Raw genomic sequence first — 22,017 nt, 5'->3', positions numbered from 1 at the left:
TTGCTTGACAAGATTTCTCTATTGTCAAATCTGTCAAGAATCTGGTTTCTCTTATTTTTTGGGTGGTACTTTGGAGGAGCTGTGTAGCAACTTTTTACAACTCTATTGTTTTCCTCAAGGAGTGTTGGGGGTATAGCTCTTTTGGCACCTTTTCCTAATTCATGAGATAATCCTAGATTAGGGTAGAGGTGGGTAATTTTCATCGATTGAATTCAAAATTTCAAGTGAAATTGATATAGGGACTGCAGCAATGAATCTGTTTTGAGAGTGTGGTGAAATTTAGATTTGATGCTTACTGTATTGACGATAGGGTACAACTTGTGGAATAAATGTTGTGTAGCCTACATGGGGGCCTAACCCTTGCTCATTATTTGGACCAACTATATTTGACCTCCACCATCACTCCAGGCGAGTGATGTGGATCCCAGGTTAAAGACACCACTATACCCCAAAAATAAGCAAAAATATCAAACCCTCAAATCAAAAATAAAATACCACGCTGAGCCGTTTTTCTCAAGTCCTCTGACGCATAATAGGCATTCTGCCAAAATTTAAGTATTTTTGCTGTCCGATTATTGTTCATATTTTAATGCATAGTTGTTAGCTTTTTTAACATATGGAAATATATTTTTTTATTCAGTTAAATAATTAAGAACTGTCTTTCAACACCCAAACTTATTGTAAGTTATGCGGATTTCCGTTTAACGTTTTGCACTTTGAGAAGAAATTCCCAGGATACTTTACAGTCAGTTTCCTTCATTAGCGAGATTAGAAATCTTGTTTGTGGTATACATTGAAATAAATATTTTTATTTCTACTTTATTTGCTCTAGGGCCCCATTAGCCTATGTAAAATTAAAATAAGAGTAATAGCTTAGGCTGCTATTATGGGTTGGAAGTTTTCTAAACAGATTTATTACAGCTTATGTCTCAAGAAGCCATTACATGGGTTTTCTGCTTGAAAAAAAGCAATCTTTTTTATAGGCTAAATTAAAAACCTCTATAGCTATTATCTTTCATTATAGTTACTATTATTAGGTTGAGACCCTCAGTTCTTGGCCAGGTGTATTTTTCTTGTACTGGAAACAACATACTGGAAGATTGCTCTAAGGAGCAATCCTTAGATGATTCCTTATTGCAATTTAAGGTATTAGGCTACACAGACAAAAGCTCCCAATCTTACATGTTATAAATATTAAAAAAATCTAGTTTTTTTAAGTGAAAGTAAGGAGCGACATTAAAACTTAAAACGAACAGAAATTACTCCGAGTATGAAAGGGATTGTTCCCTTCTCAACACCCCACACTTTACGCTAAAGTATTTACTGTTTTAAAAAGTAGAGTTGAGAGAAAGAGTCGAACTTTAATGTAAAGAGTGGGGTGTTGAGAAGGAAATAAACCCTTACATATACAGAGTAATTTCTGTTCGTTTTAAGTTTTAATGTCGCTCCTTACTTTCAGTTAAAAAACTAGTTTTTTTTATTTAATTTCTGAACATTTTTGAATTATTGCATGTTTGATTTTGGCCCTCCGTAAATAAATTATTGAAATGAAATTTGGATGTTAATTCGTTTTTTTGGCTAAACGGCTTTCTCTTAGTTTTGATCAACGAGTTTGTGAAATAAGGGGTGGGGGAGGAGGCCTTGTTGCCCTCCAATTTTTTGGTTACTTAAAAAGGCAACTAGAACTTTTAATTTTTAACTAACGTTTTTATTAGTAAAAATTATACGTAACCTAAGAATTAAATTACGAAATGAACTTCTTTATTCTTATATTTTTATTATGTATATGAGGGGGTTTGTCCCCTCGTTAATTTCTCGCTCTTTACACTAAAGCTAAACTTCTGTCGTAATTCTTTAAGAATGACCCTTGAATCAGAAAGGCCGTAGAATAAATAGGTAGAATTACTAAAAATACTTTAGCATAAAGAGCGAGGTGTTTAAGAGGAGAAGTACCCCTCATATGCGTAATAATCTCTGTTAATTTAAAGTTTTAATGCTGCTCCTACTTTCAGTTGAAAAAACTTTTTCATGTTTATTTTTTATTTTATTTTTTTATAGTAATGCTAGAAAATCCTGCATTGAATTTCTCTTCTCCGATGACACATTCCTCCTAGGAAAGATCCTCCCACATAGCAACCTCCCCTCGACCCACCCCCACCCTCCTATCAACAAAAACCCTGAAAACGTCTGTACACTTCCCAATAACCATTACTGTATGTACACGGGGCTGCTTCCTCATCAACGCCCCACTCTTGATGCTAAAGTTTGACTCTTTCTCTCAACTCTTCGTTTTAAAAAATTAAAAAACTTTAGCGTAAAGAGCGGGGCGTTGACGAGAAAGCAGCCCCTTTCATATACGAAGTAACTTATGTTCGTTTTAAGTTTTAATGTCGCTTCTTACTTTCAGTTAAAAAACACTTGTTTTTATGGCACTTTTTATTAACCAAGTGACATATAGAAATCTTAAATTCTGTCGGTCTGTCTGTCCGTCCCGGTTTTGCTACTTTAGGCACTTCCAGGTAAGCTAGGACGATGAAATTTGGCCGGTGTATCAGGGACCGGACCAGATTAAATTAGAAATAGTCGTTTCCCGATTTGACGATCGGGGGGGGGGGGAGCGGTGGCCCGTTAATTTGCAAAAATAGAAAAAATAAAGTATTTTTAACTTACGACCGGTTGATCAGATCTTAATAAAATTTGATGTTTGGAAGGATATCGAGTCTCAGAGCTGTTATTCTAAAGCCTGGCCGGATCTGGTGACATTGGGGGGGAATTGGGAGGGGAAACCGAAAATCTTGGAAAACACTTAGAGTGGAGGGATTGGGATGAAACTTGGTGGAAAAAATAAGCACAAGTCCTAGATACATGATTGACATAACCGGGACGGATCCGCTCTCATTTGGGGTAGTTAGGGGGGGGGGTTAATTCTTAAAAATTAGAAAAAATGAGGTATTTTTAATTAAAGAAGTAAATGTTGGTTGTTTTTCCCTGGGATTTTAAAAAGGTATGAACTTCGAGTATACTCATAGAATACAAATCTTCTAATTGAGTCAAGGGAGTCCTAATTTTTTTTTTAGTTATAATATGCGTCAAACATTCGATCCTTTATGCATCCTCATTTGCGGACTATGCATCTGCGAAATCCAGAATACATCCGTTACTTTCGGCTCGGGGCCAAGGTCTTGATCTAGCAATTGTTACATGCTTTAGAAGAATATACAGAAAGCTTCATCTTAGAATGATGATTCCTACTGATTGCAACTTGTTATTTCTGATGGTCTTATTGCTGTGTAAAAGGGAATTAGACAAGGTGCCATTACCTCACCTACACTTTAATAATAACGTTTTGAGGCACAGTCGCTTACGGTCACTAGCTGCATTTATCGTGTTTAGTGATCGTATGCTGATGCTGATGATATATTAAGCTTAAGCTGGTCTATGCTGTTTTTTACCCCAAGAGTAATGATTATACTTTGTTTGCGGTGAAGTTTGATGGTCAGGAAATTTATTCTTCCAATTTGCTCACTTGCCTTGGACTCCTTATCGGCCAAAATATGAATTCAACTGCTATGGCCTGATCGCAAATTTTGATGAGGTCTTGTAAGCTATTTGCTGCTTTAATATTTTGCTAAGGGTGTCATAAATGTAGTATTTGTTCGTGTTTGTATAAGCACGTTTGCTATCCTAGTAGCCCCCATTTACTAGCCACTATTGACAACCAGCGATTTTATTAAGCAAATTATTGATGCTCTTATCTTCTTCAATTTATCCAGTCTTTTGTCTATATTTAGTTTTTCTTCAAAGTTTGTATTTTAAAAGTTACAGTTTTGTTGGACTTGATCCACTTAGTTATTGAACCCTACAATTCTTTGCATTGAGTTTTTTAATTATATTGCTGTCTTCATTGACGAATCTTTCTTTTGCAGGCTAGTGTAGATGCAGATGAAGCGACTCAGTTTGAGGCGGCCAATGAAGCATCACTTGTAGAATCTCAGCCTAAAGTAGAATCAGATGGTGAAAGTGAGCAAGAAAGCCTTTCGGATGATAGCAGAAACGTTACGAACCTCCCTCCTGTGCCAATTGAAGAGCAACTTGCGGGTCCGTCTAGTTCAACTTTTATGGTAAATCATTTAGAACAATCATATTTTTTTTTTTTCAATAAGACAGTGTTATATATGTGCTCGGCATGTGCCGAAACCAAGTCATCTCAGCCTAAGTTATCTTTATAGTCTTACCCCAAACTGATCTGGGATTACCTGCTTGTTTTTTCCACCCATTGGGCTATTTAGTGTAGTTTTTGTTCACATTCAATCTTTGTCTATCCAAAAGGCTTGTCATAGCCACTTCTGCTGGATAGTCTCCACGCTTGTGGATAGTCTCAAAATTTGTATTAAATTTATGATTGGTCAATCGAGTATACAATGTACATCTTTTTGAAATGAGAAAACATGTATACTTTGAATAGTGGTTCTTCGATTTTGAAGATGAATCTGGCAGCTGGGAACATACTAAAGTAAATATAATTTTTTTTAAATCAATTTCTTCTCATCTCAAATTTCTGCTTTGTTAGTTCAAGTGTGACGCTAAAATCAAGGGAATCTGTATATAATTCTATTCTTAGAAAATATATATTCTTGGCTTTTTATCAGGCTATGTTGTTGCTGGGGTATTAAGCTGATATTTTGTGATGCTTGCACGAAATGCAGTCGAATTGCTTCGGCCATTAAGAATGGTATTTCCCGCTTCCAGTAATGGCAAAGATATAATGTTACTTTTTTCTTTCTTTTAAGCTGATATCTATACTCAACTGCATTAAAACGGGCGTGCTATTTAAGCTGATATCTTTACCCAATCGTATTAAAACGGGCGTGCTCTTTAAGCTGACATGTATACCCAACCGCATTAAAACGACCGTGCTATTTAAGCTGATATCTATACCCAAATGTATAAAAACGAGCGAGCTATTTGAGTTGATATCTATACCAATCACATTAAAAGTAGCTTGCTATTTAAGCTGATATCTACACCCAATCGCATTAAAACGATCATGCTGTTTAAGGCAAGATGGACTCTCAAGGAGTCTTCCTGTACCTCCAATGTTAAACATTTGGAGTTCGCTTGACGTTCCCGACTTAGTGATATGGGCGGTTTTTATGGCACTTGGTATTAACCAAGCGACATATAGCAATCGCAAATTCTGTCGGTCCCGGTTTTGCTACTTTAGGCACTTCCAGGTAAGCTAGGACGATGACATTTGGCAGGCGTATCAGGGACCGGACCAGATTAAATTAGAAATAGTCGTTTTCCCGATTTGACCATCTGGGGGGGGGGAGGAGGGCCGTTAATTCGGAAAAAATAGAAAAATTGAAGTATTTTTAACTAACGAACGGTTGATCAGATTTTAATGAAATTTGATGCTTGGAAGGATATCGTGTCTCAAAGCTGTTATTTTAGATCCCGACTGGATATGGTGATATTGGGGGGGAGTTGGGAGGGGGAAACCTAAAATCTTGGAAAACACTTAGTGTGGAGGAATCGGGATGAAACTTGGTGGGAAAATAAGCACAAGTCCTAGATACATGATTGACATAACCGGAACGGATCCGCTGTCTTTGGGGTAGTTGTGGGGGGGGGGGGTAATTCTGAAAAATTAAAAAAATGAGGTATTTTTAACTTACAAACGGGTAATAGGATCTCAATGAAATTTGATATTTAGAAGGACCTCATAACTCAGATCTCTTATTTTAAATCTCAACTGGATCCAGCGTAATTGGGGGGGGGGCAGTTGGGGGGAACTGGAAATCTTAGAAAATACTTAAAGCGGTGAGATCAGGATGAAACTGGATGGGAAGAATAAAAACCTGTCTAAGATACAAGATTGACATAACCAAAACGGATCCGCTCTCTGGGGTAGTTGGGGGGGGGGGGGGTAATTCTGAAAAATTAAAAAAAAATGAGGTATTTTTTTTACTTACGAACGGGTAATCGGATCTCAATGAAATTTGATATTTAGAAGGATATCGTGTCTCAAAGCTCTTATTCTAAATCCTGATTGGACCTCGTGACATAGGGGGGAGTTTGGGGGGGACCTAACATCATGGAAAACGCTTCGAGTGGAGGGATCGGGATAAAACTTGATGGGAAAAAAGCAGAAGTCTTAGTTACGTGATTGACATAATTGAAAAGGATCCGATCTATCGGGGGGAGGGGGTGTTAATTCTGAAAAATTAGAAAAAATGACGTATTTTTAACTTACAAAGGAATGATCGGATCTTCATGAAACTTCATATTTAGAAGGACCTCGTGACTCAGATCTCTTATTTTAAATCTCAACCGGATCCAGCGTCGTTGGGGGGGGGGTGACCGAAAATCTTAGAAAATACTTAAAGCGGAGAGATCGGGATGAAACTGGATGGGAAGAATAAAAACAAGTCTAAGATACGTGGCTGACATAACCGGATCCGCTCTCTTTGGTTGAGTTGGGGGGGGGGTAATTTGAAAAAATGTGGTATTTGTAGCTTACGAACGGGTGACCAGATCTTAATGAAATTTTATATTTAGAAGGATCTTTTGATTTAAAGCTCTTATTTTAAATCATCTGATTTTGCCGGCACTCCAAATACAACACGGTTCAGCTTGCATCTCTACATGACGTATATGTGACGACTAACGAATTCAGACGATTTGAACTGGACTTATTGGGAGTTTTAGAACCTCGTTTCCAAAGAGGAGGATGCAGGAAATTTGGTGATACAGATTTCTTTTTTTCTAGGACAAGGAGTAGGGCTTGTTTAGACTAGGAAGGTAATAATAATAAAATACCAATTGCTAAGTTACAGGAGTAAATTGACAGGGTACCAGGTGGAAATAAAATGTTTTTATTCAAACACTTTAACGCCCGGGTCGGTAGAAAAAGGGATAGATGGTATCCTAGCCTAGGTAAATTTGGTTTAGGAAAAGAAAGCAGTTATGGCTACAGACTTATGCAATTTTGTAGCTATAACAATCTAAGTAAAACCGATATGGTGTTTGGTCATAAAATGACCCATAAGTTGACATGGTACTCAAGTGATGGTAAGACAGCAAACCTTGTAGATTATGTTAGAGTAAACCGAAGACTGGCAGGGCTAATATAAGATACTATGGTATATCGGAACGCTGTTATTGATGTTAAAAGTAAAGATAGAATCTACTAGTGTCTAAGGTTAATCCAAAGTTGAAATTTTGGAAGTGGAACTACCTTTCGGGAAATTATAATGTTGGTAGACTCCAGGATGACAATTTGAGAGAAACTTTCCATGAAAAGTGCAATACTAAACTTAAAAGTTTAAAATTTGACAATGTGGAAGATGGTTGGAATAATTTTAGAAAAATGAGAGCCAGGAGCTCATATGGCACTTGTGACGAGGTTGATGTGGCATGATGATGAGGTCGATGAGTTCATATGGCAGTTGTGAAAGCAATCGCTATCTGATAATTTTTCTCTATCTCTCTCTCTCTCTCTCTCTCTCTCTCTCTCTTCCTTCTTTATCTCTCCTTCTTCCCCCTTTCTTTATCTTTTGTTCTCTGTTAAGATAAGTTAAAATAAAAAAATAAGTAAAGAATAGACATCTAGCAGTTATGCCGACGATACTACTCGATCTGATAACTATTATACACATTAACTACGGCTCGTTTTGCTAGAAATGGGTTGTAATTTTTGAATATCTGAGGATTGGTTACAAAGTTACACCAACCCTTTACCCACCTCCTCTTGCCACGCTTACATATTTTTGCTCAAAGACCTCTCGTAGACCATCCAACTATATCTCCTAGTCATGGTCGTGATTGGCTCTTATCTCTAGCACTATGCCTTTTATGGTATTTATTTTACTTTTTTTTTTTCAAACCCCGTAGGACCATCTCATCCCTGAAGAAGTCGAACAAGAACATGAGATGGCAGATTTGTCAAATGCTAGAGAAAAAATCAAAGGATTCAATAATAAGGAGGTAGGTTGAGTTCGAATCATAGTATTGCTTTTTTAAGTAAAATCTTTAACAACTAACTACTTCTTTTTAAAGTGTTGAAGGAAATATATATGCTTTTGGAAATAAAACCTTGCTAGTTGCAACACGTACTTTTAACATTTTTGGCCGTTAGTTGGCTGTCTTAGTTTCTTAGGTATTCTGCTTCAGTTCTAGTTAAGACGCTTTTTTTACAGTTCTTTTTTATTAATAACAGTTTACTGTAATTCAAAATATTGAATTACTGTAATATTAACAAAATATAACTGTTAATTACAAAATATTAACTGTAATTCAAAAATTGTAATTAATAACTTACTCAAAATTCAGCTACCATTGCATCTAATTTTATTATCGTGTCGAAGAGGTTGGCACGATCTAAATGAAAGCAATTTGATGTAGTGGTGGTTTTGGCATATATTTGGCCCAGCGCAAAATCTTGGTTATCCCCCTCCCCCATGTCCCAGAAAAAAATTCAGACAAAATTTGATTAAATCTTACTTTTCTTACTTTAACGTATGGAAAATTTGAATAATAAAAATCACAAAAAACTATACAATTAATCAAATTGGGTGTACTTACTATAGTTTTCAAGGAATAGATATAAAGATATGGGGAAATGTAAATTATGGATTCCATTTACTTATCATGAAAAGAGAAATCACCAATGCAACAGCACAAACACGAAAAAAAAGAAAAAAAAAACAGAAGGAGAAAAGGAAGACTTTTCCTAAATTAGTGATTACTATAGACCAGCACTTGAATGAGGCCTTAACCCTAATCATCCATACAATCACATAGGTCAAACAGCATAGCCATACACAATCAACCATAAAGAATAATCCATGGACAGGCAGTCATGTCGTCAATAAGTATAAGTCGTCATTTACCAAACAATAGAAAAAATAATAAAGACAAATAATTCAGAGGCAACAACCCAACACAAGGGCTCATCAGGAGAATACACTTGCCTATAGGGTTTCGCCACTTTAAATTCTCTACCCAGCCAAGTGTTGTGGCTACCACAGAATATCCATGGCATCCCCGTGCCAGGTATCACCCCCAAAATACATGCCTATGAAAAAAAAACAAAAAAAAACCAGCAAATGTAAAACAACCAAGTAACACCAAAACAAGCTTATCCTGTTAATATATCCCTCTTTTTAGCAACAATAGGTAAACTAAATATGATAAATTTTACCAAATCACAAATATTAACACATTGCAAAAAAAAAAAAATGAATGAACTAAACAATTATAGAATTCATCTTTACCATGTGGCTATTTTCTTATAAAAATCCGCTCTATTAGAAACACAATTCAAAATAAATGGCGCTGCATCATCATATTTGTCGAATCTCCGAAATTAGTTGAAAATTTCTTTAAGTATTTCCAGATAATTCTTTTGATATTTATTTAAAAGTTTGTTATAATGAAAACTAAATTTTTTAAATTGCCAAGTTAATTTATTTGCAGAAAAACCTCTTGGTATCAATTTTTGGCTTAAGATTTTATATCTATTTTTAAAATCAATATAATTACTACGCTTCTTCCCAAAACGTATAGTTAGAGCTAAAAACAAATTCCCTTTTTTCAATTAGATTTAATAAAATTATTGTAAAATTGTAAAGAATTTCGTTGAAAATCTATATTTTTTAAATGTCATTGTGCCCCAAAAGAAGGGGCATGTATCAGCTTTTCATGAGAACGGAAAATCAAGTTTTTTGGTTTCCAAAATCTTCGTTATTATTGGAGCTAGGCTTCATTTTAATATATTTTATGTGGACTAATGTTAGTGCGGTCTTTGAACTAGGTTTATTTTTTATTCATGACCCCTCCTTCCTTTGAAGTAAATATTTCTTCACAATGGACCAAATCGTACAACATAGCCTGAGTGTTTTCTCATTTTAGTTTTTCCCTAGCTGTTTTTCAAAGGCCTGTCTTTTCCAACTAAAATTTATTCTATGGAATTTCAGATCCAAAAACTGATCAAGAGCTTATCGAAGTTTTCAAATCCGATTGAAAGGATTGATATAGTCGCTCAAGATGCTGAAATACAAGAGAAAAATATAGATGACTTGAAGCGACTAGGACAATTGATCATAGAAAGAGCAAAGGAAGCTATGATAATCCCTCTTCGGAGGGATCAAATCCCTCTTAAGACGGATGAATCAGGAAAGGGTATGAATTTTTCAATGAATTTATTAATCTGGAGAGGGTATGAATTCTTATTATTATCTCCAGATCAATCTGGAGAGGGTATGAATTATTCAATGAATTTATTACAATAAAATCCTTGGCCTATGGAATAAATACAAAAAAACTTTTGCGTTACGTATGGCATCTTTCAGGTTAAGTTAACTTTATTTGAAGAAGTACCCCATATGCAAAACTATTAAATGTCGCTCAAAATGTAAACAAAATTAAATGAAACTAAATAAGAACGGGTGTAACTTTTATTGTCATATAACCTTTTATACCTTCATCCTACTCCGTTTGGGGAATACTAGCTTTTCGTTTAATCCCTGATGTATTTCCTTGACATGTTTTACTGCTTGTATACAATCCATATATTTAGGCTACTATGATAAATTGCTACCTATATGCCAGTATCACTTTTTAATTAAAAAGTAAAAAAATGGTAAATAAATATACATCTTTAAGCCAAAATTTTTGGCTTAACGCCAGAAAGCTTTTTTCTGACTTGAAAATGAGGAGGAAAAACTACTAAATAGTTACAAAAACAGAAAAATAACAGCAGTTCTGGAAAATGCTATTTAACAAAAGGAAAAAAAAAAAAATCAAACGGAACTCTTATATGGTACTCACATTTGAAAATAAAATCACAATATTTGGGCTTTTATTAGTATATATATGTTTCTCAATATTCTTCACTGTCTTATGGTTTATAATCCCTTTGCAAGGATTGGCACGTTATTTTTCTGCAAGTTCACGGTTTAGTATTTCAATGTTTGACGATAATCTTGCTATCATTCGATAGCAGATATTTAGCTTTATCTATCCATCATTTACCTCTACCTTCTAATTTTGTCTATCTACCATCGTCATCCTTTTTCTACATCGTATATCCTTTATCCATCTACTATTTGACATCTACCTTCTACCACTCCTTCTCCATAGTCCATTTTTCAAATTTCTTTACCATTTCTGTAGGTTTAAACATACAAATTAAAATTATTTATTTTAGCTATAAACGGAAATCCAATGTGGTCTAAGAATTTATAGAAGCTGCTCTAAATTACTCCAAGCACTTTTTGCTTTCATCCTTTGGAATATTTTCTTCACTTCAATAAAAGCCAGAATCCGTATAAAGTCAGGCTGTTAATTTTTTTAGTAAGCGTCTATTGGTCAAAGTGATGGAAGGTCGTTCAATTGCTTTAAAGTTTTTCTTTGGAATGAGATAAAGTTTGGATTCAGAAATTTTAACTTTCTCCTCGACTAGTTAGGTAGATGCGCTGGAATCATTGTTATAAATTTTATGCCAATTTCTTGAAAAATTTCTTCCCGTTGAATAATTTTCAAAACTTGTGAATTTTTTGATTATGGCTAGGGCTTTTCTATATTTTCCTCTTGAACTGCGTCAAAAGAGGACTGTTGGTCTAAATTAAATGGATACAAATTTAACGGATTAAAGAGGAAAGCGGAAACTGTGACCAAATATGAGGAGACAATGTAAAGATTAAGTAAAATATGTTATTTTTGATCGTGACGAGGGGGGGGGGCACCATCTATGTAAATTGTGGTTTAGTGCCACTGCAGAAGGACCAGCAGACAGTCTACGACGACGGGGTTCACGAAAGAAAGCTCAGTTGCTTAGTGTACTTCGTACAAATGTCTTCTTACTTGAAAAAGAAAAGGATAGTTTTCAGACCCTACCAGTGGTAAAATGGTAATGGTTATCTACTGGTAACGGTATAGACTAGTAACCATATAATATACAGTAGATATGGTTCCTTTTGCAGGGAATATGACTTAATTTAAGATGTCTGGGCTTGGTTGGGCGAATTTACACCTACTTTTTACTCACCTCCTCTACTCTACTGCCATGTTTACGTCTTATCACTCAAAAGACCTCTGGTGGGCCACCATGCTCCAACCCCTGAACATGGAGGGGTTTGATATACATTTTTTTTTTCTGATATGTAAATCAGGAAAACAACCACATACTACACAAATCCTAGGTTTTTAAAATAATAGTATTGAGTGATTGAATCTAGAATGGGAAAAATGATCATTAGGAGGAAGCTACTTTGCACTCTAACTAGATTAAACTTGTCGACTATAAGTCTAAATAAGTTTATTTAAGGTCAAAATTGTGTTTTCACTTGCCAGCAGCTGGCTCTTTCCTTATATTCTTTTCTTTTTTGTTTAGTTAAACAGAAGGAATACAGAGAGCCGCTTTTCCAAGTGGCTGGAGTTCAAAGAGGAGCCAAGTCTTTGTTTAAATATCAACAAGAGCTTGAACTCCTGGCTAAATTTCTCCCCCAAAATATAGAGGAACGAAAGAACTGGATCATGCATGGAAAGTAAGTTAAATTTACAAATTATAATAATTACATTTTTAACTAATAATTATTAATTATATCAAAGCTAGCCCAAGATCCTGTTGGACGTAAAAAAAAGCTCTTACATACACTGGGATCAAACCGACTCCTATTCTACAATGGAAAAGTACTCGCTTGAGGAACCTATTGTATAATTTCTGACACTTGCCAAATTTATAAGTTTATATGAATAGATATTTACAGACACTTGCCAATATATAAAATGAAAGATTTAGTTAAATATGGAAGAAGATAAAGTATTGATTAAAAGAAATGTCTTAATGCTACGGGACTGTCATACCTTCGAAACTACTGTAGATAACAAGGACCTCATTGGAAGGACCTAGTTATTGATGGTACATGATATTGAATGAATGGAACTTTCAAGAGAAAATCTCAATAAATTATCTTTATTTGCCTTTTAGTTTTCGCGTAAAATCATTTTATAGTTTTATGCTGTTACAAGCATATTCCTTAATGTCATAAAAAGGATATCATTAAAAAATGTGTTAAACTTTCTGGTGTATTTATAATGGACCCTAGACCAAGTCCAGTCCCTATAAACTTGGACTGGTTTCATGGGCTTGGTCTATTGTATATGGATGGTTTGTATCATAACAGATTTTGATATTAAATATCAAATGCGATGCAGAATTTGAAAAAATCGTAGTTTTTTTATGTCTAATAGTCCGTAGAGATTGTTAGGCGAATAACAAGTTTTTTAGTTTAAATTAGTTTTTTTTTTTCATAAAAGTGGATGAAAGTAAATTTTTGTGAATAATCCTGTAACTTAATGGATTTTTATTTTCACTTCTGTAGCCCACTCATCCAAATTGTTTATTTTTTTTAAAATGCTAGTTTTCTTGTGGTAGTTATTTGGCGAAGTTGTGAATTTTTAAACTTTTTGCCTGAATTTTCCTTGTCTGAATTAGGCTGAGACCATACTAGGCTCGAAGTAAGAATACCATAGCAATTGATCATCGGCAATTGCTGCAATTTTCTTTTTCTTTTTTTTAGTAAGAAAGTTACATTGAAACAAAACCACGACTCTGCACACCAACTTTTTTTTACGATCCTATTAAATTTCCATTGATTTGATCGAACATCAAACATCAGATCTATTCCGATCAGATCGATATCTGACTGATGAGGTTTGAATTATTTAAATCTCTGACAGATTTATGTAGAGAATTCAGCCTATAGTGCTATTATGCTTTGTTTGATCTTAGATCGTACTAGAAAAAGTAAGGACCTGTAGATAGGTTTACCTATCTATTAGAATTTAAACGTGTATTATCTGATGGTAAGATGTCATTTCTGCAGTTTCATGCTGCTTCAAGTTAATTGCAAAAAAAAAATCCAGTTTATAAAACCAAAATTGATTATAATGCTTACCAAAGATAAAATGATTAAAATAAAGATACTTAAAAAACTTTTTTTGGGTGGCAGGAGTCTCAGTGCATTTGGATATAAAAATGCTTTTATTTTATTTTCATTTGCTTAATTGCTCATGACGTATGAGCTCGTCTTAGAATGCTATATCTCAAGACTGTCTTAAACTTTCATTTGTCCTTGTAAAATTTATGAGTAGTATGAATTTCAAACGTACTTGGAAACAAATACATTTTTTAAAGTTAGATATTGCTCTGCCCAAATCGATCTGTCCGATTTGACATAGCATAAACAGGAAAAAAGTCATCACTTTCTTCGATTGCATGAATTGCAACTCCGGCATGATGGTTGTTTATAAATAAATAATTACATTTTGGCTTTTTGAATTTTGTGAAGGTGAAAAAATGTTTCCATATTGTTTTTTTTTATATTCTTTGGGACTTTCTGTGTTTTCGTTCTAATTTTTATCACATTGTTTTTACTTTGTAATAAAACTCTCTCTCTCTCTCTCTCTCTTTCTTCAATGGGTGTCGTTTACTACAACCACTTGTCGTTCTTTTCTTACAGGTCGTGTTTACCACGTGAAAAATGTTTCTTTTGAAAAAAAAAACTACTTGAAGAAGCAAAATAACTGAATCACTATTAATAATCAAAGAAAGAGAGATAAAGCTTAACATTTTTTATTTTCTTAATAAACCCATTCCTCAAAAATGTCTAACTCACCCCCAGCCACCTCCTTAAAAAATGAAGTCAATTGAATGCTTCCATAATCCCCATGACTTGCACAACACAATTAGATTACTTGTTATGCGGGAAAGCCACCAAACATCCCTCTTTCATAAGGAAACATAAAAATGTTTCCATATTGTTTTTTTATATTCTTTGGGACTTTCTGTGTTTTCGTTCTAATTTTTATCACATTGTTTTTACTTTGTAATAACAAACTCTCTCCCTCTCTCTCTCTCTCCCTCCCCCCTCTCCTCCCCTCCCCTCTCTCTCTCTTTCTCTCTCTACCACTTTCTTTATTTGTTTATCAGATTGTTTTTACTTTGTAAGCACGACTCTGTCACCTGCCAAATTATCTCTTTCTCTCTTATCTCTCTCACTTTCTTCATTTGTTTAAAGTTATTTTGTTTTATCACACTCAAGTTAAATTTGTTTAGTGTTGATCATTTTTTGCTGTTTTTGAACAATAGAAAGATGAATCCTTTGAATTGTCTTTTTTTCATTTATTATCGTTTTTCACTTATTTATCAAGTGATTCATTTTTACCTCTTATAGAACCAAAATTCCAGATTGGAATGCACATTGGACAATTAAAGACGATTCCAAACTTCTTATCGGTGTCTACGAGCATGGTTTGGGCTCTTGGAGCAATATCATGTTAGATCGTTCTCTTGGTCTTAAATGGAAGATTTCTGACGTTGCTATGAAAAAGGGTTATGTAGAGAGAAGAGTAACATATCTCTTGAATTTAATTAATGAAATGGAATTTGAAAAAATGAAGGTACTTTGAAATTCTTGTCTTTATGCATATAGCTGTGATTTGTATTTTTATTCGTAGCCCGACTCTGGGGGAATATGCCCTTTTTAACGTTGCTTTCCTACTCATTTTTATAGCGGTGTTCTTTTTTATCTAAACTCAAACTTTCCAGGCCTATTCTTTACTCTGTTGCGATTTGAACAAATTAGTTTATATAAAAAATAACGATAGTGGTATGGAAAAACATTGCTAAAAGCATTTTCCTCCGTTAAACGCTATTATTCCTACAATACCTTATATGTCTTATATTGTTTGCTGATATTTTGAAACTTATGGTCACCTGTTAAAGGTTTTCCCCTTTGACAACGAAGAAAAAATCTTGCATACATGCCTGGTTTTTATTCCCGAGATTTTTACATATTTTAAAACAATTCCAAATACAGTCAAGATATGTCAGAAAACGTCGATTCAGAAAAAAACTCATCCAAAAAATGAGTAAAGATTGTCCCCCTTTAATTCACTGACGGGTTGAGGAAAGAGGGCTCTCTTAAATAAATCAAAGGAAAGAATTGTCATCAAAAAAATTGTTTCAGAGCCGGAGAATTGTTTTATAATCGGCGGAAAATAGCTCAGCAATTTCAAATTAGAAATTTGCTGATCATTAAATGTCTTAGTTGCAACTGCTCCTTCTTGAGCAATACTTAAAAAAGAAACAAAAAGCAAGCATTGTCAGTTGGTAGCTATCATGTCCCTGTATTCAATAGAACGATTTCATTATAACTGTATATACCTTCTTTTTTTATAATTTTTTTTTTCATAACTTTTTTGTATAGAACTGTATATAACTTTCAAATAACTGTTGTTTTTTCAAAGCAACTAGATCTTTCCTGTTTGGGCAATATGGCGTTTAAGGGATCTTTCATCGACTTTTGACAGTAGTTTAATGTGAATACTGCTTGGGTTTTGTTTCTTCAGCATTAGTTAAACGTCGTAGTTATTGACTCCTTGAATCTTTTAAAATAGTACTTCTCAAGAGGAATTCTTTTCTTGAGATGAATTATGTCATTTCCCTTAAAAAGAGTTTCTAGAAATGATGTTCCTGCTTAAAAACAGCTCCGTCTTCAGTTTTCTGGCGCCCAATCAGTGTTATTACTTTTCAAAGAGCTAAATGTAAACAAATTAGTGCTTCACCCCCCCCCCCCCCCCCAAAAAAAAAGATCATTTCCAATCTGTTTACTGATAAAAATTATTTGGTTCTAGAACCATTGTTTTAATCTTATATGCGCATCAGCAACCCGTAATTTGTGCTGACCAGAAGTATCCAGCTCTTCTTCCCTGTTTTTGGACGATTTTTCTATGATTACCTCTTTTTTTGGTTCGTGCTTACTAGTTATAATGATTAAGGGAAAAGAAAATACTTGTTAGCTAAAAATATATATTAGATACCAGGTTTAGTCCAACATCAATGTCGACCTCGTGCTTACTTCGCTTGTCATCTAAAGCGGCTTTCCATCTGATAGCAGAAACATGGTTCGAATCAGTGGTGGATCCAGGGGTGCCCCCCCCCCCTTTGACGCGTTGATGGACTTGTGGATGTGACTGCTTGTTTTGGTTTGGGTTGGGACAAAAGTTATTTTTTTTTTTTCTTGTAATTGGTTTTGAATAGTTGTATTTTCAATTATTAAGACTGATTCTTTTTGCAAAAAAGTTTGAAAAAAGGTTTTGGTCACTTGGTGTGGTCTCTGCTAGATTTTACTAATGTCGCATACCACCAAAAAGCATTTTATTAAAGTTAGGTTTCTCAAGGGAATCCGTCCGTATTACCACAAAAGTAAACTTGGAGACAAAAATCTTCATTATGAATAACAAGGAGGGATAATTAAAAATCCTAACTTCTTTAGGCTGTTGAAATGATACTTCCAGATTGTTCTGTCACAACGAGGTTGAAAAGAAAAATATTTAATTCTTTTTACTGTCAAAAATTTGTTTTCGAGTCTTGCTATGGCACTGAGGCGAAGAAATATAATCTCTTTTTTTTTAGGTTTGCTATTTTGTGAAGCGGGGTGGTTTTTGCAATTTTGATGCTTTTTAGGGGATTTGTATGGTGAAAAAGCAAATGTACGAGAGGTGCATTTAATCTTGTGGCTATCCTCATTTTGTTCCTCTAGTTTCGACTGAAGTTGCTTCTTATTATTCCATTGACAAATTTGAATTTTGCCCAAAACTTGCTCTCTCACTCCCCAAAAATCAAATTACCGAATATTAACATTAACGACCTCGAATTCTGCTTGAAGATTGGAAACCTTAGCTCAAATATTCAACTTTTTTCTCGTTGCTATATTTTTTATAAATCTAAGGGTCGCCGTTTTTTAATGTTTATTGAAGTTTTTTTTCCAGGGCCGAGTATTTTTTCCAACTCCACCTCCGATTTCATCTAGGACATCCGATTCATTTTCATCCACATCCGATTTCATCTAGCAGCAAACCAATCTTTCTTTGTGTTTTTGGAACGTGGTGATTAATTATAAAAAGAAAAAAAATGTATTGCCTTTGATAATAGTACCTTTAAGCTATGGAATAGATTATTATTTTATTTTTATTTTTGCTACAACTATATTCCATCTCGAATAAGTCATCTTAGTGTAATACATACCAGCTTAGGTAAATTACGATTAGTCAAAAATGACTTTGAATAGGCATTGATATCTAGCTGTGTATGTTTTTGAATTGAGCGGAACAATTTTTAAACGTCATCTGTTGTTTCATGTATCGATGCCAATCAAAGTTTTTAGGTAAAAAAATAGTCTTTTTTACCGCCATTGATGCTGAGAAAAAAAAGAACGTTTGGTGTCGAACAAAGAGGCTCCTAGATTTTAAATAACACATAAAAAAATTATCTTTTGAATCTGGATATAGTGTCAGTTGTCAGCCTCTTCGAATCCCTAACACACTTCAAACAATAAGTGTTTATCCATTGCTGTTGGCCCTACTGTATTGATTGACTGTCCTTGAAAATCAACCAGTGTCTTATTCTTGTTTGACACGTAATGTTTGTAATATTTATATGCTCACCCTTGTAAATGGCAGAATGTAAAAAAGGTTGATGTTGTTCAGTTTTCTAATTACACTTTCTCATATTCAGTTTTTTCTGTTAATGTGCCTTTATCTTTGGTGTTCGAGCTGTGGGCATTTGAGAACTTTTGTAACATATGGCAAAGAGTTTGGGTCAATTACAGGAGTAGAAACTGGGGCTAGTGTCGACAAAAAGCCGTCACCACCATGTAGCGTTTGGCGTCACTTGGAATGTTTTCAAGCTGCACTAAGAAAATTATTATTTTTTTTTTTATTACACTGAAAAATGCCAGATGTCGCCATATGCTTTTTTGTCCACACTAGCTCCAGTTTCTACCCTTATAAGTTACCTGTACTCTTTGACATATGCTTCGACCTTGGATTCTAATATTTCTCCAAATGGTTGAATGCTGTGTTGTGTTAGCATTTTATTAGTTAGGATTTCTCATTTCTAACCAAGGATCGGTATTTGATCTTGTTAATAATTTTGATTCAGTAAACTGATCCGTTGATATGTCTGTCATTACTTTGCCTTGGTAAGACTTTTAGTTCAGTGATTTTATAGGGTGAGGGTGATTCATAGAAACTTGTTCCTAAATGGGAAGACACAATGGATTCTACGCTAGATAGGGGTTGGGGGGGAGGTAAATTTGGATCGGTTTAAGCTAACTTGAAATAATTAGGTGACGCTGTTAGAGATTGAAACTTAAAGACTATGCTAGCTTGAATTTGGAAGCTAAATATTTAAAAAGTAGGTACTGGAATCCACATGAACTATAAAATTAAGAAATATAATAAATAGCTATATTGATTCTAAATTAGAAAAACCACTAGCATTTGAACCCGAATAATAATAACGTTAATAGTTAGATTCTAAAATTGACAACAAAAGATATATGGACATACAATGACGTGATTATATTTAATACTTTATTAATGCAGAATATTGCTGGAATTATTCGTTTACAGCATTGTTACCTAGTTGATATGCACTGTTTTCAGAGTCTGGGATTCAAATCTACAAAGAATGAATTTGGGAAACTCTGGAGTATGCATAGTTGCCAGAACGAAAGTGTCTGGAAGTGATTTTCCTTAATTCCTTGAAAATACAAATTAATTGAAATGTCACGTCACTCCACCTTTTATTAAACTTGTGAATCTACAGATAACGTGGAACAAACCATCATTCTTTCCGTTCGTTCCTGTTTATAAAACATACCAAAGCCATTTTACTCAGATTCATTTGCTTAAAACAAAATGATATTGTTAGAGGAAAACTAATGTACAAACCAGTAAAAACATAAATTAGACAAAACCAAGGAAATTGCACATACACAAAAAACGACTATCTTATCCTCCATAACAATTATAGAACATAAACCTTAATAGATATTATAAGAAAATAACACGGCGTTAGAGATTGAAAATTAAAAGACCATGCTAGGACCCTAGTAGAATATCAAGCTTTATTAAGCATTTATTTCGATATTCTACCCAAGAAAAAATTACATTGTGTTTTAAATGATTTTTTTTTTATTATTTTGCATTAATTTTTTTAAGGTGTTGCGCACATAACCAACTGACGTATGCTTAGGTCTGAACCGAATACATGCGCAAGGGCAGAGAGGGGAGACCTTCAAAAAGATTAGTATGTATATTTATAGCATGCATGAGTGTGGGGTATGGGAAGATTATGCCCATTCCTGGGATTTCAATACTTGGTTGGTATTATAATTTTGCTGAAAATAGGGTTGGGAACAACACATCTTCTTTTTCTTTTTTTTTTTTTTTGTAAGGTTTTAGTTTCTTATAATATCTATTAAGGCTTATGTTCTATAATTGTTATGGAGGATAAGATAGTCGTTTTTGTGCATGTACAATTTCCTTGGTTTTGTCTAATTTATTTTTTTACTGGTTTGTACATTAGTTTTTCTCTAACAATATCATTTTGTTTTAAGCATATGAATCTGCTTAAAACAAGCAGATTCATAAAACTGCTTTGTAACAAACTGCTTAAAACTGCTTTGGTATGTTTTATAAACAGGAACGAACGGAAAGAATGATGGTTTGTTCCACGTTATGTGTAGATTCACAAGTTTAATAAAAGGCGGACTGACGCGACATTTCTAAATTACTTTGTATTTTCAAGGAATTAAGGAAAATCACTTACAGACACTTTCGTTCTGGCAACTATGTATACTCCAGAGTTTCCCAAAATCATTCTTTGTAGATTTGAATCCCAGACTCTGAAAACAGTGCATATTAACTAGGTAACAATGCTGTAAACGAATAATTCCAGCAATATTCTGCATTAATAAAGTATTAAATATAATCATGTCATTGTATGTCCATATATCTTTTGTTGTCAATTTTATAATCTAACTATTAACATTATTATTATTCGGGTTCAAATGCTAGTGGTTTTTCTAATTTAGAATCAATATAGCTAATTATTATATTTCTTATTTTATCAACTTGGGTAAAATAAGCAATTTCTTCTTGACCATGTTAATACTTTTACAGGTATTAAATAGTTTAATCTATGGCTATGTTTCTGATGATAATCTTTTTTTTCTTTTGTGTTGGTGTTTTACTTTTCTTTTTGTTTTGTCTCTAAGGTACTATTTATCCTAATATGATTCATTTTTCGCGCCTGATTTTGGATTTTTTATATACGAGATCGAATAAATTAATGTTTCGGTGAATAGTTCAAGTTTTGTTGTTAGTGTTGGAAACGTTAAGTAGGTAAAATTTCAGGGTATATTACTCGACTCGGTACAAAGGGAAGCCGAGAAAGCATATAGGAAAGTTGGAGGACTGAAATAAGGTTGGAAATAACCGTAAGATTATGTTAATGCTTTTTTTCAACATGTAAAACCGTGTTTTTTCAACATATAAGTAAAATTTTCCAACAAAAACGGTGATGAATGATGAGTGAGCTGTTTGTTTTGTCGCCAACCGATCAGCAGTAAGGAAACGGAACTTCAATTATTGAACTCATTAACTTGAGATGATTCTGATGAACGGGGCCAGTTTGGGGGAGGGGCAATTGCACTTTTTAAACACTATTTTTGCCCCTCCCCTTAGACTTTGAAAAATAACTCATGCCATTTTCATTGAAAATATATAAGAAGAGCAAAATTGCCCTCCTAGATTTTGAAAAAAAGGTTTGTTATGGTATTTTGTTAGAAAAAGATCAAAAAACCTCGCCTTGTTTCCTATAGTTCTGTGAACTAACGCCCGTGATTGTGACCTCTTGACTTACGGCTTCTGTCGCATGATATGTGGCGGAGAGAGTGTAGTAACTTTGCTTCTCTAGATCGACGGGGCTATAATGAGAGAAAGGTTGACATGGCTAGGATACTTTCTGAAATGAAAGAGGACAGATTACCAAAGATCATCTTTTTCAGCCATCCATCCAGGGCCAAACAAAAGCATGTCGTTGCGAATTAGGTGGCAGGAGATCGCAAGGAAGGATTTAAGGGAAATTGGAACATTTTA

General features: G+C 34.2%; 1 protein-coding gene across 2 annotated transcripts in view; it reads left to right on the top strand.

The window, feature by feature from the left end:
- The window catches only part of LOC136042335 (chromodomain-helicase-DNA-binding protein 1-like), a 28,189-nt gene extending 6,968 nt beyond the window's left edge, over nt 1-21,221 (top strand). The window contains exons 3-8 of one of the 2 annotated variants that reach the window (XM_065727296.1): nt 3,927-4,121; nt 7,897-7,989; nt 9,981-10,185; nt 12,398-12,551; nt 15,243-15,468; nt 17,842-21,221. In XM_065727296.1, coding sequence (XP_065583368.1) covers nt 3,927-4,121; nt 7,897-7,989; nt 9,981-10,185; nt 12,398-12,551; nt 15,243-15,468; nt 17,842-17,922 — 954 coding nt within the window. In that variant the 3' untranslated portion in view covers nt 17,923-21,221. The remainder of the gene's footprint in view (nt 1-3,926; nt 4,122-7,896; nt 7,990-9,980; nt 10,186-12,397; nt 12,552-15,242; nt 15,469-17,841) is intronic. The other variant, XM_065727297.1, reaches the window with a different exon arrangement.
- The last annotated feature ends 796 nt before the right edge of the window (nt 21,222-22,017 follow it).

The sequence above is a fragment of the Artemia franciscana genome, unplaced genomic scaffold, assembly GCF_032884065.1.
Source record: "Artemia franciscana unplaced genomic scaffold, ASM3288406v1 Scaffold_1118, whole genome shotgun sequence".
Taxonomy (NCBI): Eukaryota; Metazoa; Arthropoda; class Branchiopoda; order Anostraca; family Artemiidae; genus Artemia; species Artemia franciscana.
The sequence above is the reverse complement of the archived record's forward strand: the minus strand, read 5'-3'. Positions and strand labels throughout refer to the sequence as shown.